Raw genomic sequence first — 13,642 nt, forward strand, 5'->3', positions numbered from 1 at the left:
AATTGTTCGTAATGGAAACTGAGATGTTTGTTGGACAATTGAAAGAACTGCCTGTCTTCGGGTTTTCTCCCCAAACTACAGCTGTTATGTCATCACTACCTATGTTTTTTTTAATATTATTATTAATAACAATTATTAATTATTTTCATTTTCTTTGTGTTTGTTTTGGCTACTTGAGGCACGGTCACACTGTAGCCCTGACTGGCCTGGAAATCTCTTTGTAGACCAGACTGGCCTTGAACTCACAGAGATTGGCTTGCTCTTCCTTAGACCTGCAGGGATTAAAGGCTTGGCCACCATACCCAGCTCATTGGTACCTTTTAACCAGTAACTAATCTAGTTTCAGAGATCGTGCATTTGTTTTCTGCCCTCAAGAATGTACTTGGAGCCGGGCGGTGGTGGCGCACGCCTTTAATCCCAGCACTCGGGAGGCAGAGGCAGGCAGATCTCTGTGAGTTCGAGACCAGCCTGGTCTACAAGAGCTAGTTCCAGGACAGGCTCCAAAACCACAGAGAAACCCTGTCTCGAAAAAAACCAAAAAAGAATGTACTTGGATAAGTTCAAGCCTTTTAATTGTCTATAAGGCAGGACTTTATGCTTGACAAGGGTAGCTATGGTTAAGCGAGGAACAATCATTTTTTGAGGACTCAGGGAAGCTTCCTAAGAATGTGCTATTCATGAAGAATGAATGAAAATTAAAAATCAGAGTGTGGTACTGACACCCATGCCAACAGACAATGACAGTGTTCGTTCCCAGCATTACTCAAGAACACAAGAAGTCCTTAGGTCAGTGGTTCTCAACCTGTGGGTCACAACCCCTTTGGGCGTCAAGAATGACCCTTTCATAGGGGTCACATATCAAATGTCCTGCATATCAGATATTTACATTACAATTCATAACAGTAACAAAATTACAGTTGTGAAGTAGCAACGAAATAATTTTATGGTTGAAGTCATCACAACATGAGGAACTGTACTATAGGGTCGCAGCCTTAGGAAGGTTGAGAACCACTGCCTAGACGATAAAGACAACGTTATAGTCACTGGGGGAAAGAAACTTAGGGAATAGTGAAGGAGATATGATTAAATGGGAAGGACTGTCGACTGCTTCCTGTGACAAAGTGTACATTTAAAAATCATAAATAGGAAAAGTAAGCATGACTAGGTCTAAAGAAAGAAAAATTTGCAACTATAAATACATTGGAATAACTTATAAAGAATCAAATTGACTTGCGGTATAGAAAAGTTAATATATTGATATCAAATGCACAAACTAGTGAGCTTCACGCTGACATTTCGTGCATGCATATATCGTGCGTTGGCCGTGTCCACCTCGCCTTTCCTCTCTCTTGCCCTCCCCTCTCTAACCCCCTCCCTTTGCACCCTTCCACCCCTAACGGTCCCTCTTCTCACCCTGAGACAAACAATTTGCAGGATATGCCAGACAAAGGGCTAATGTTTTAAGTTTTAGTGGCCTGAGACCGCTCTCTAGCCAGTAAAAAGAAGAGGCGTTAGATGCCCACGCAGGTAGGAGCACTGGCTGCCAAACCTGAGGCCCTGAGGCCCTGAGGCCCTGATTTGGATCCTAGGAGCCTACCTTACCTGTTACAAAGAAAGTACTTAGTCCCACAAGTTGTCGTCTGATTTCCACCTGAGCACACACGTACACCCACACACAAAACAAATACATGTTTGGAAGGCTAGGAACGTGCTCACTTAAGAGAAATAGCTGCCAAGGCTGTGGGCAAAGTCATCCCAGAGCTGAACGGGAAGCTCACGGGCATGGCCTTCCGTGTTCCTACCCCCAACGTGTCCGTCGTCGATCTGACATGCCGCCTGGAGAAAGCTGCCAAGTATGACGACATCAAGAAGGTGGTGAAGCAGGCATCCGAGGGCCCACTAAAGGGCATCCTGGGCTACACTGAGGACCAGGTTGTCTCCTGTGACTTTAACAGTGACTCCCACTCTTCCACCTTCGATGCTGGGGCTGGCATTGCTCTCAATGACAACTTTGTAAAGCTCATTTCCTGGTACGACAATGAATTTGGCTACAGCAACAGAGTGGTGGACCTCATGGCCTACATGGCCTCCAAGGAGTAAGAAGCCCACCCTGGACCACCCATCCCAGCAAGGACACAGCAAGAGAGGCCCTCGGCTGCTGAGCAGTCCCTGTCCTAACTAACCCTTGACACTGAGCATCTCCCTCACAGTTTCCATCCCAGACCCCCAGAATAGCAGGAGGGGCTTAGGGAGCCCTACTCTCTTGAATACCATCAATAAAGTTCATTGCACCCCTAAAAAAAAAAAAAAAAAAAAAAAAAAAACACAATTTTTATGCCCAGCTTCACCCGTCAAAGAAATCCAGGCTAAACTACTATATTCATTTGTGGCCTATAAAATTAATAAATGAACCTCCTTTTTGATGAAGGGTCTATGTAGACAAAGTTGGTCTTGAATAATCCTATGACTCAGCTATGTTCATAGCAGCATTATTTGTAATAGGCAGAGCCTGGAAACAACCTAGATGCCCCTCAACCGAAGAATGGATAAAGAAAATGTGATACATTTACACAATGGAGTACTACTCAGTAGTAAAAAACAATGATATCTTGAAATTTGCATGCAAATGGATGGTACTAGGGGAAAAAAAACATCTTGAGTGAGGTAACCCAGAAAGACAAACATAGTATGTATTTACTCATAAGTGGATATTAGACATAAAGCAAAGGACAACCATCCTGTAGTCCATGACCCCATATAAGTTAGGTAGCAAAGAAAACCCTGAGAGAGACAGACATAGATCCCCCTGGGAAAAGGAAATGGACAAGATCTCCTGAGAAAATTGGGAGCGTGAGGATGGGGGAGAAGGCAGGACAGAAGGGGAGGAGGAAAGGAGAAGGGGAAGTGGGAGGAGAACATGAGGAACCTGAATGGTTGTGATGGGGGAAGGACAAAGAGGGAGAGCAAGGAAAGAGATATCTTGATCAAGGGAGCCCTTATGGGGCTAGCAAGAAACCTGGCACTAGGGAAATTCCCAGGAACCCACAAGGATGACCCCAGCTAAGACCCTAAGCAATAGAGGAGAGGGTGCCTGTACTGTCCTTCCTCTGTAATCAACTTAATGACTACCTTAATTGTCATCATAGAACCTTCATCCAGTAACTGATGGAAGCAGATGCAGAGGTCCACCGCGAAGCACTGGGCTGAGCTCCCAAAGTCCAGTTGAAGAGAGGGAGGAGCAATAATATGAGCAAAGAGGTCAAGACCACAGTGGGGATACCCACTAAAACAGCTTACCTGAGCTAATGGGAGCTCACCGACTCCACGGTGACAGTGGAGGAGCCTGCACAGGATCAAGCTAGGCCTCCTGAATGTGGGAGACAGCTGTATGGCTGGGGCAGACTGTGGGGCCATTGGCAGTGCAGCCTGGATTTATCCCTACTGCTTGAACTGTCATTTTGGAGCCCATTCTCTTGCTCAGCCTAGATATAGTGGGGAGGGCCTTGGTCCAGCCTCAAAGCCATGTGCTAGACTTTGTTGACTCCCCATGGGAAGCCTTACCCTCTCTGAGCAGTGGATGGGGGCTGGTGGGGATGGTGGAGGGAGTGGAATGAGGGGAGGGAGTGGGAACTGGGATTGATATGTAATATTTCAATTAAATAATGAAAAAATCCCCATCTTTGTTCTTTAAAAATATTTTGAATTTTATTTATTTGTGTGTGTGTGTGTGTATGAAAGAGAGAGAGAGAGAGGGAGGGAGGGAGGGAGGGAGGGAGGGAGGGAGAGAGAGAGCGAGAGAGAGAGAGAGAGAGAGAGAGAGAGAGAGAGAGAGAGAGAGAGAGAGAAAACGGGCAGAACCAGTGAGTAGACTCACTCACATCTTTGTCCCACCTCGTCATCCCAAGCTGAGAGCTGGCCCTGAGTTGCTCTTGCCCAATCAGAGAATAACCACACACTGAACACGCCTCCCTCAATTCATCTTCTTCATTTGCAGGTCATTGGTCAAATGACCTTTCTTGCTTTCAGGGCTAGGTGTGTTTAATTTGCCACGGGCCCTCATCCTTGCTGCCTATGGAAAGCTTCACTGTGTAATAGGGGCAGTCTCAAAAAATATCTTGACTGAATCTATGTTCTGTAAAGTTGGGGTTGGCCAGCTCTCCTTGCTTTGTGAGAATGTTATAAGAAAATTCATAGACTTAATGATAAGTTAATGACATATTAAACATTAAAGTAAGGCAAGAAGTTACCCTTATTGATTGCACATTTGGCCCATAAACCAAATATTCTAATGTCATCAATAAATGTTAAATATATACTGCTGCATATAAAATAACCCCAAAATTTAATGACTAAAGACAATAAAAAATATTTATTATCTCTCACAATTTTAGTGAATCGGGGAAATTAAGATTGGCTCCATTTAGCAGCTCTGACTCAGCCCCTTTTGTCCTTTATTCCCCTCTGTATGCTATGAATACCATTAGTTAATAAAAAAAAACTGTCTTAAGGCCTGTGTTAGGATAGAGCTAGGCAGGGAATATTCAACTGAATGCTGGGAGAAAGAAGGCTGGATCAGGGAGAAGCCAGGTAGCCCCGAGAAAAGCCATGTAGTCCTGCCGGAGACACCAGAACTTTACCCTATAAGCCATAACCTCGTGGTGATACACAGATTAATAGAAATGGGTTAAATTAATATGTAAGAGTTAGCCAATAAGAATGTAGAGCTAATGGGTCAAGCAGTGATTTAATTAATATAGTTTCTGTGTGGTTATTTCAGGAGCCTGGGCGGCAGGAAACAAACAAGCAGACTCTTAGAACAGTTGGGTGTTGGCACAAGTCAGCTGAGAACCTGAGTGGAGATGGAGAATCTCCTTCCAAAGTAACAGCCACATGCTGGTGGGTTAGCACAGACTGTCACCACAGGGGCCTCTCCACAGAGCTGCCTGAATCCCTTCAGGGCATGGCAACTGACTCATCCTGGAGCAAGTGATTGATACAGTAGACCAAGGCGTGAGTCACAGTGCTTCGTATCAACATATTTAGGGCCAGCCTGAATTTAAGCTGCGCAAGGATCATTGGGGTCATCCTGGAGACTGGCTGGCTGAAATGGCTATGTGTTAACATAGAGAATTACCAGTCATCTTAAACATATCACAAGATAGAAGCCCCTAATGGCCTCTGCGGTGTTGCTTTATTGCTAAAAATGTTGCTTTTGCATTTCAACAAAATCTCTCCTGCTAAGTCTAAAAGAACAATTCGGCTCAGAAGTGTTGACTCACTGTTGCCCCTTACGGGATTCTGAGAATTCCACTAGGGATAGGGAGTGCAGTGCCCTAACCGCTTTATGCAGAGAGAATCGTTTTGCTGGAAAGGGACATTAAAAGTGGGGTTAGTCAGACTCCCAGCATGGCTACAGGAACCCCCCCACCTCCAGGTCCACACCTATCAGAGGAATTATCGACAGTTGATGGCGCTGACAAATGGACCGTTCTTCTCTGAGAATGTGGCTCCTGGGAGGCTGCTCAGGTTCCAGTGTACACATCATGCACGCATGGGCAGCACTAACCCGACCCAATAGTTATAACTTAAAAAGATATAAAATTGGGAGGGCAATGGAGTATTGGGTACTTTTGGGAGCTGGAGGTAGGCAGTGGTGGATGGATAAGACCAGCATACACTGTATTAATATAGAAACTTTCAATTAATAAAAGTATTAATTTTTAAATGGGGTTAGACATTCAGTCTTTGGCTTGAGGAGCATAACATGATTTTATAATTGCATGATTATATATTTCATTATGATTTAAATTTTATGGCATTTGGGTTTACTTACCTTTTCTGATCAGTTTCAGAAGAGAATACCATCAATAGTGAGACTGTGGTTGATGCAGCCCTGTGACATACCAAGTGCTTCAGGCTTCACTAATACTCCTCCAAGTCAATACGGGTGTGGTCAGTGCCCTCTGAATTCGGGGGAAATGGAGACTCTGAAAATGTAAATACCTTGTCCAAAGTGCACAAAGAAAAGAACTGGGAAGCTGAGAGTACAAATGGAGACCAGTCTCTCCAGCTAGATGTGGTGGCCCACCGCTGAAACCCAGCACCCAGCAGAGGCAGGATGCCGGCTCTGAGCTTGCCCTACAGGGAGCCTCAACCTCAGCAGTAAGAGACTTTCAGATTGTCAATTCCAGCCTTTTTAGGTTGTCTGTGCTAGCATCTCTCTTATTGTACTGGGAGTGTGGTTGAAACATTTTTGTCAAGAAGCCTTCCCTGGGGGGCTGGAGAGATGGCTCAGCGGTTAAGAGCACTGCGTGCTCTTCCAGAGGTCCTGAGTTCAATTCCCAGCAACCACATGGTGGCTCACAACCATCTGTAATGGGGTCTGGTGCCCTCTTCTGGCCTGCATACATACAGACAGAATATTGTATACATAATAAATAAATAAAATTAAAAAAAAAAAAAGCCTTCCCTGGCTTATGAGCAGGGACCAAACACTTCATGTACAACAGCTTCTTCTGTTGCCCCTTCAGGTAGTTCACTGAAGTTATTACCCAGTTGGTGATGAATTAGATAGCTCTTTGGCACCTAACTTCCAACTGAACTCCTTCTACTTTTCTATGTAAATAAATTAGCATCTGTTTAACAACACACACACAGTCTTTTATGTTTAATTAGCTCTTCCAATTTTGTTTTCCTACACATCTAATTATATTGAGCCTTTGGAGTCAAGACTGGGGAATTACAAAGTCATGGGCTGAGGAACTAATCCCAATTCAAGAAATTCAGCTCTCTTCTCGGCCCATTACCAAGCACTGATTTTCAGCTGCATTGCCCCGGGTAAGCAGCCAGTGACCAGGGGTGGTTGTTTGTCTAAGCAAACTGTCTTAGTTAGGGTTACTATTTCTGTAAGGAAACACCATGACCAAAAGCGAGACGGAGAAGACAGGGTTTATTTGGCTTACTCATCTACATCTAGATCTAAAGGAAGTCAGGGCAAGAACCTGGAGGCATGCCTGGCAGTGGTGCACTCGGGAGGCAGAGACAGGTGGATCTCGGTGAGTTCAAGACCAGCCTGGTCTACAGAGAGACTTCCAGGAGAGGCTGAAAATGCTACAGAGAAACTCAGTCTTGAAAAACAAAACAAAACAAGGAAAAAAGGAAAAGAACCTGGAGGCAGGAACTGATGCAGAAGCCATGGAGGGGTGCTGTTTACTGGCTTTCTTCACTAGGCTTGCTCAGCCTGGTTTCTTATAGAACCCAGGACCACCTGCCCAGGGATGACACCACCCACAACAGGCCAGGCCCTCCCCATCAATCACTAGTTAAGAAAATGGCCTTCCAAAAGCTACGGAGAAACCCTGTCTCGAAAAATAAAAAAAAAAAAAAATTAAAAAAAAATTTAAAAAAAAAAAGAAAAGAAAAGAAAAGAAAAAAGAAAAAGAAAATGGCCTTATATACTTGCTTACAGCCCCATCTTATAGAGGCATTTTATAATTGAAATTGCCTCCTCTCTGATGACTTTAGCTTGTGTCAAGTTGCCAAAAAAAAAAAAAAACTATCGAGCACAGACACTAATGAAAATTAGAATTTTCCTCACTCATTTGTAATTTTCACATTTTTCTTTTTAAAATTATATGTAGTCAATACATTTGCCTCTGGGTATTTTGTATTTATAATTCTAAATGTAATGTAGAAGGAGCAAAGCTCAATAGTAGAACATTTGTCTAATGTTCAGGGTCTGGGTGCATCCCCAACACTAAAAGCAAATAAAAAGCTGCACACGATGTATCATAGGTAAATTTATTGGGTACTTAAAAAATTCAATGAGCTTGCAAGATCATTAGAAAGCCAAAGGCATTCTTTAACAGACCCTGAGTCCGGACTCCTGGAACAAGTCCCCAGGGGAGCTGCTACCTAGTAACTAGGCTAGCAGGCAAAGAGGGGCAGCCACAAGGCTCTTCAGTTCAAGGACTACTCCAAGGGTAATGGAGTCAGTGCTGTCCTCCACCTAACATTCAACACCCACAGAGTTGGTTCCCAGACGCTGCAGTGCTCCTACAGGGAAGTCGAATGTGCCCAACCTACAGTTCTGCCTGTGGAGACAAAACAGATGGCAGTGATCTGAGATCCACCGTCAAGTGCATCTAATTGCAGAAGCTGAACTCATCTGATGATGGAAGACGCGGTTCCTCCTTTTCTTTTTTCCTTTAATAATGTGTAGCTTAAGAAAGCAGCCAGAAGATCGGAATGGACGCTGACAGCCGGGGCCAGTTCAGAGTACCAACACAACTGAGTTGTAGCTGTATGTTCTTTTCATCCGTGACTTTCTTTGTCCCTTTGAGAAAGGTCCCCTCTTACTCCCTTTCCTCCTTCCATCTTTTTACTGACTTGGTTGCCAAGCTTCTGCAGCTCTGACTCTAGCCTTCTGCAGCCTGTCATTCCTTCTCACCTGAGCCTTGGTTCTTGCTATCCCATAAGACTGCTTCCTGACCTGGGCAAGCTGTGCAAGGAGAAGCTCAGTCTTATTCATTGTTGTCTAGGTAATTGGTACATATTGAGAATGGTAAATAGTTCTGATATTACAATCTACCTGTGCTGGCTAGTTATAGGAGAACTTAGATGTCATCAGCTGAAGACATCTGAAAGGAGGGAGTCTCGATTAAGACAATATTTCCATAGATGAGCCTATAGGCAGCTCTATAGGACATTTTCTTATTTAGTGATTGTTGTAGGCGAGCCCAGTCCATTGTGGGTTGTGTCATCCCTGGGCTGGTGGCCCTGGGTTCTATAAGAAAGCAGGCTGAGCAAGCCATGAGGAGCAAGCCAGTAAGCAGCACCCCTCCATGGCCTCTACATCAGCTCCTGCCTCCAGGTTCCTGCCCTGCTCAAGTTCTTGTCCTGACTTTCTTTGATGATGAACAGTGCTGTGGAAGTGTGAGCAAAACAAACCCTTTCCTCCCCGAATTGTTTTTAGCCATTGTGTTTCATCACAGCAGTAGTAACCCTGACGAGGACAATAGCTAGGCTATCCAGCTCTGTCACAGAGTCACTCTGTGACCCTGGAGAAACGCCAACCCTTCTAAGGCTCATCTTCTCAGAGAACAACCCTCAGCTGTGTGAATTTGACTTCATTTCTATTTTCATGACCTACATCTATTTTCCTGAAAATGTTATAATTTTGTTTTTCTTTATGGCCATATATGAATATATATGTGTATATACATATCATAATATATTCCTTGCCTGTTTCCATCTGTTGATGGATATCTTGGCCGGTTCCATTTTTAGCCACTGTGGCCATCACAAGAGTCAGCACCTGTGTGTGGATCTCTGTGGCACACTGACCGAGAGTCCTCTATACACCTTTGTACACTGTCTTTGTTTCCTTTAGGAACCTCCACACTGTCTTCCATGTGGCTGGAGCAGTTAGAATCTCACAAACACGGCTAAGGGTTCTTTCCATCATAGCCACTCTGACTGGGCTGAGAGAAAAATCTCAACATTTAAATGTACATTTCCCTGGTGGCTTAAGAGATAGAACATTTTTTCAAATACTGATTGATTTTTTTTTCCTCTGAGACCTGCCTATCTGGTTGAATGGCCCTTTGGTTAGATGAACGGTTCGCTGGGTTTTGTGTCTTTGTTTTTATTTTAGTCTTCTTCATATAGTTTAGGTATTATCTATCCCCTGTCTGATTTCTCGCTAGTAGTTTTTATCCTGTCCTCTAAGCCACCTCTTCACTGTGGTGATTGTTACCAGGACAGAGGCGTCTTCATATTTTATTAAATCTCATTAGTCAGTTCCTGGGACTGTTTTCTGTGCTGCTGGGTTCGTTTCCAGAAAGTCCTGCCTGTTCCCATTTTGAAGAACTTTCTTTACGTCTTCCTCTTGAGGCTTGCGAGTTCCGAGTCTTACATGGAGATCTCTAACTTGAGAACCGTGCCTCCAATTCCGTCCCTCTCCGTGTGGAAATCCAGCTTCCCAGCACTGTTTGTTGACAAGACTGTTTTTCTTCCAAAGCATTTTTTTTTTCTTTTTGACAATTGTGTCAAAACTTAGGAGTCTGTACCTGTGAGGATTTATTTCTGGGTCCCCTATTCTATGCTGTCGTTCTATATTCTGTAGTATCTATGTTTTGTTTTTATTTGTTTGTTTTATTTTTGAGATAAGGTCTCACTCTGTAGTCTAGATTGGCCTAAAATTATGTGGCCCAGTCTTCACCTGTCGTTGCGGCAATCCTCCTGCCTCAGTTACCTACATGCTGGATTTACAGGTGTAAGGCAGTGTGCCTGGCAGATTCCTCACATCTTCTATGGTACTCTGTATAGAATATAACAAGGTCACAGTGTGTGTGTGTGTCATTATATAAATATACATGAACATCTGGCCAAGGAAAAATATCTTCCTTCACAAGAATCTGTAGTTTTTGTCATGTGTTACCTTCCTTTGGGGAAACAAACAAAACCCTCAAACAAAACCACCAAGAAACCAGCTCCAACCAGTTCCTTCAGTACCTTCATCACAGACACAGGCATATTTTTAAAACCCAAAGAATTACTCTGTGACTGAAGGCAGAAAGGCTTCTTGGGTGAAAATTATGCCAAGAGCATGTAAAAGGGCTTCAGCCTGTAGAGATAGACTCAGCAGGAGTTTCCTGCAGAACCAGTTCTTATCCTCATCCTGAGCTCCTTCAGAGCGATTGGAGAGTTCCTGAATTATCCCAAACTGTCATAAATTTGCAAAGGAGACGCTCAGTAGTGCGATCAGCCCCAGACTGTGCAGGGTTAGTGTGCATGTGTCCACACGCTCTAAGCCAAGAACATGAACGCAGAGTGTTGCATGGTCCATGAACCGGATGTAAGAGCCATTCTTCTCTGCTTCTGATGTAGCTCTCAGTGATGGAGTTTGCTTAGCAGGGGGAAGGCCTCGAGTTCAGTCTACATCTCTACATAACAATGCAATAAAAAGTGCCATTTTCTTTACTGTGAAAGCATTATTTATATATTAAAATACGGGGAGGTCTGTAACCTGTTCAGATGTGCATCTTTGCATTTCTTAGTAGCTATCGCCATGGTAACAAGGCAGTTTGACAAGGATACCTTCCCAGCATAGAAGACACAAAGTAGAGAAGTGAACAGCCAGTCGTGAACTGTTGGTCCTATATCATTAGCTGTCATTCTCCAACACTCCTTCTTACGCCACTGTGAACAGCGAGAGTCATCTGAGCCAAAACTTGGCTTTTAAAAATGCTTCCTTGTTGTGGAATATTACTTGAACTATGTAAAGATGTGTTATATTTGCTTATGTTGTGGACTATCACTTTACCTACGTAAGGGTGTGTTACATTTGTTTATTGAAGGGTCTAAAAATAAGGGTCCAAGAATAAGGGTCCATTAATATATATAAAAATGTAGATTCCAAAAATAAGAATGTAGGAATAAAGAAATATAAAGTTGTAAGCCTAGGAGAATGAGAACAGACTGTCAGCAGTTTTCTCAGCAGCTTGAGGATTAACTATTAACAGTGGGTTATTCCGCTTTACAACCCATACCTCTGTTTACAAAGCCAAAGCATCTCTCTGCAAACTGAGAGTCTAACATCCCCGCCATCCTTGATTAGCACGGATATGAGCTGATTTAAGTTTTAGGAGATAGATACTTAACCTCTGGGTTACACACTATCCCTGCTATGGGAAACAGGCAGCATCAAAGGGCACAGGGCTTCAGTAAACACCACCTGGAAGTAACAAGGAAGATAAAAAATTAAGAACAAACACTACTTTAACTGAAGAACTCTGTTAATGAAGATTATAAAGTAAAGCAATCTGTATCTGAGTTTCACCTTGAGATTGTAAAAATTCCTTTGTTCAGACCTAATGCCTGGTGCCCCTAGTATAAAAAGGTGGATTCAGAAACCGGCCTTTGTCACGGCCTTACAGAATCCATCTCTGACTGTGGTCTCAGCTAGCTGATAAGCTTTTTGTGCCCCATGGAGACTTTTTATTTTATTTCTTATTTTTTCCTGGATTCTGGTTTCTGGAATAAAGTTTGCTTCTGGTTTATTAGACTTTGCTGGTCTGTCTCCATCTTTGCACAACCCCCCCGCCCCCACAACCCAACATTTATGTTGCAAAATATTACTTTATTTATGTAAAAGTCTGTTACTTTTGTTTATGCTGCATTTGTGTAAGTAAGTAGGGATGTGTTGCTGTTGCACCCTGCCTGCCTAAGGCACCTGATTGGTCTAATAAAAAGCTGAACAGTCAATAGCTAGGCAGAGGAGGGACAGGCGGGACTGGCGGGCAGAGAGATTTAAGTAAGAAGAAGAATCTAGGCGAGAGAGAGAGAGAGAGAGAGAGAGAGAGAGAGAGAGAGAGAATAAGAGAGAAAGAAAGGGAGATGCCTGGGCCAGCCGGGCAGCCATCAGACAGACAAACACAGAGAAAGCAGGAAAAGTAGAACGTACAGAATGAAGGAAACATAAATGAAGAGAAATGGGTTAAATTAAGTTATGAGGCCGAGCATTTATAACTAATATTGTCTCCATGTCTTTACTTGGGAATTGGTTGTCAGCCCAAAGAAGGCCTGCTACAGTCAGTACATTTAACTAGGGGTCAGACCACAGCTGTTTTCCTAGGCAGGCAAGCCCGTATGGATTTCAGGCTGAGGGCCTACGAGAATGAATGAATCTGATCAGAAACTAAACGATTAGGAAGCTAACACCCGAGCGGCAAGTAGGAGAGTCGGTGCTTCCCATTCGTCAGCCAGACCCAGAACTCTGTGTCAGGCTTTGTGATAATGGATTCATTTATCGTCCCCAGAGTGTTCGGTGTTGGCCCAGGCACAAGGAGTTCCACGAGGTCATCAAACTGAGGAAGCCTGGCCTGCCCCAGCCTCTGCCTTCCACCCTAGTAACACTTTCGCCTGGGGTGTGTGCTTTTTCATTTTTCTGGAGCTGATGCTCATCACACCCTCCCGGATGCGTTCTCCTGTTTTACTTTAATCGTCTGCAGTATAACTGCCCTGCACCCCACTTCTACCTCTAACATTCTGTTACTTCGCATTTCTTTTTAAAAAGAACTTCAATACAGACACAGCCTCTTGAGTAGCCCGCAAGGCCGTCTTCGCCACTTTAAATCTGGGTTCTTCCATCTCTGCTGCCCCTCGGGGCCTGCCACAGCCCGGCTGGTAGGCTGACATTCTAGCCAAGCTCAAGGCTGAGCGCAGCTGCAAGGATTTGGCTTTGGAATTTCTGAGCCGCAGCCGAAGCTTCGGCTGCCGAAGACCAAATTTGGCCTGTCTAGTGCATCAGCCACCAAGATCATTGCTAAATTTCCACCCTCTCTGGGGCAAAATGAGCCTGCCCAGTCTCTCGCAGAATGAATCACAGAAGTCGCTGTCTCTCAGACAAGAAGGGGTCAGGTCCTCGGAAACCTGCTAAGGAATCTGACCTAGTTCGTTGAAACAAGAATCTAATTTGAACATGAAATTGCTGACAGATGTGTCCCTATCATCCTCAGAATCCTTCCTGAACCCCTGCAAGAAAAGGAGGAAGTCTGTTTCCTTGTGTGCACACACATTCACCATGGATAAGGTTGACCAAGTCAGTATGAAAGTTGGGACATAAATCCATAATGTGACT

General features: G+C 43.9%; 1 protein-coding gene across 1 annotated transcript; it reads left to right on the forward strand.

The window, feature by feature from the left end:
• The first annotated feature begins 1,734 nt into the window (after positions 1-1,734).
• Positions 1,735-2,291, forward strand: LOC130866531 (glyceraldehyde-3-phosphate dehydrogenase-like). Its single transcript, XM_057758048.1, has one exon. The coding sequence runs from the start codon at positions 1,783-1,785 to the stop codon at positions 2,098-2,100; it is 318 nt and encodes a 105-aa protein (XP_057614031.1). The 5' UTR covers positions 1,735-1,782; the 3' UTR covers positions 2,101-2,291.
• Positions 2,292-13,642: the final 11,351 nt, after the last annotated feature.

This window comes from Chionomys nivalis, chromosome 25 (assembly GCF_950005125.1).
Source record: "Chionomys nivalis chromosome 25, mChiNiv1.1, whole genome shotgun sequence".
Lineage (NCBI taxonomy): Eukaryota > Metazoa > Chordata > Mammalia > Rodentia > Cricetidae > Chionomys > Chionomys nivalis.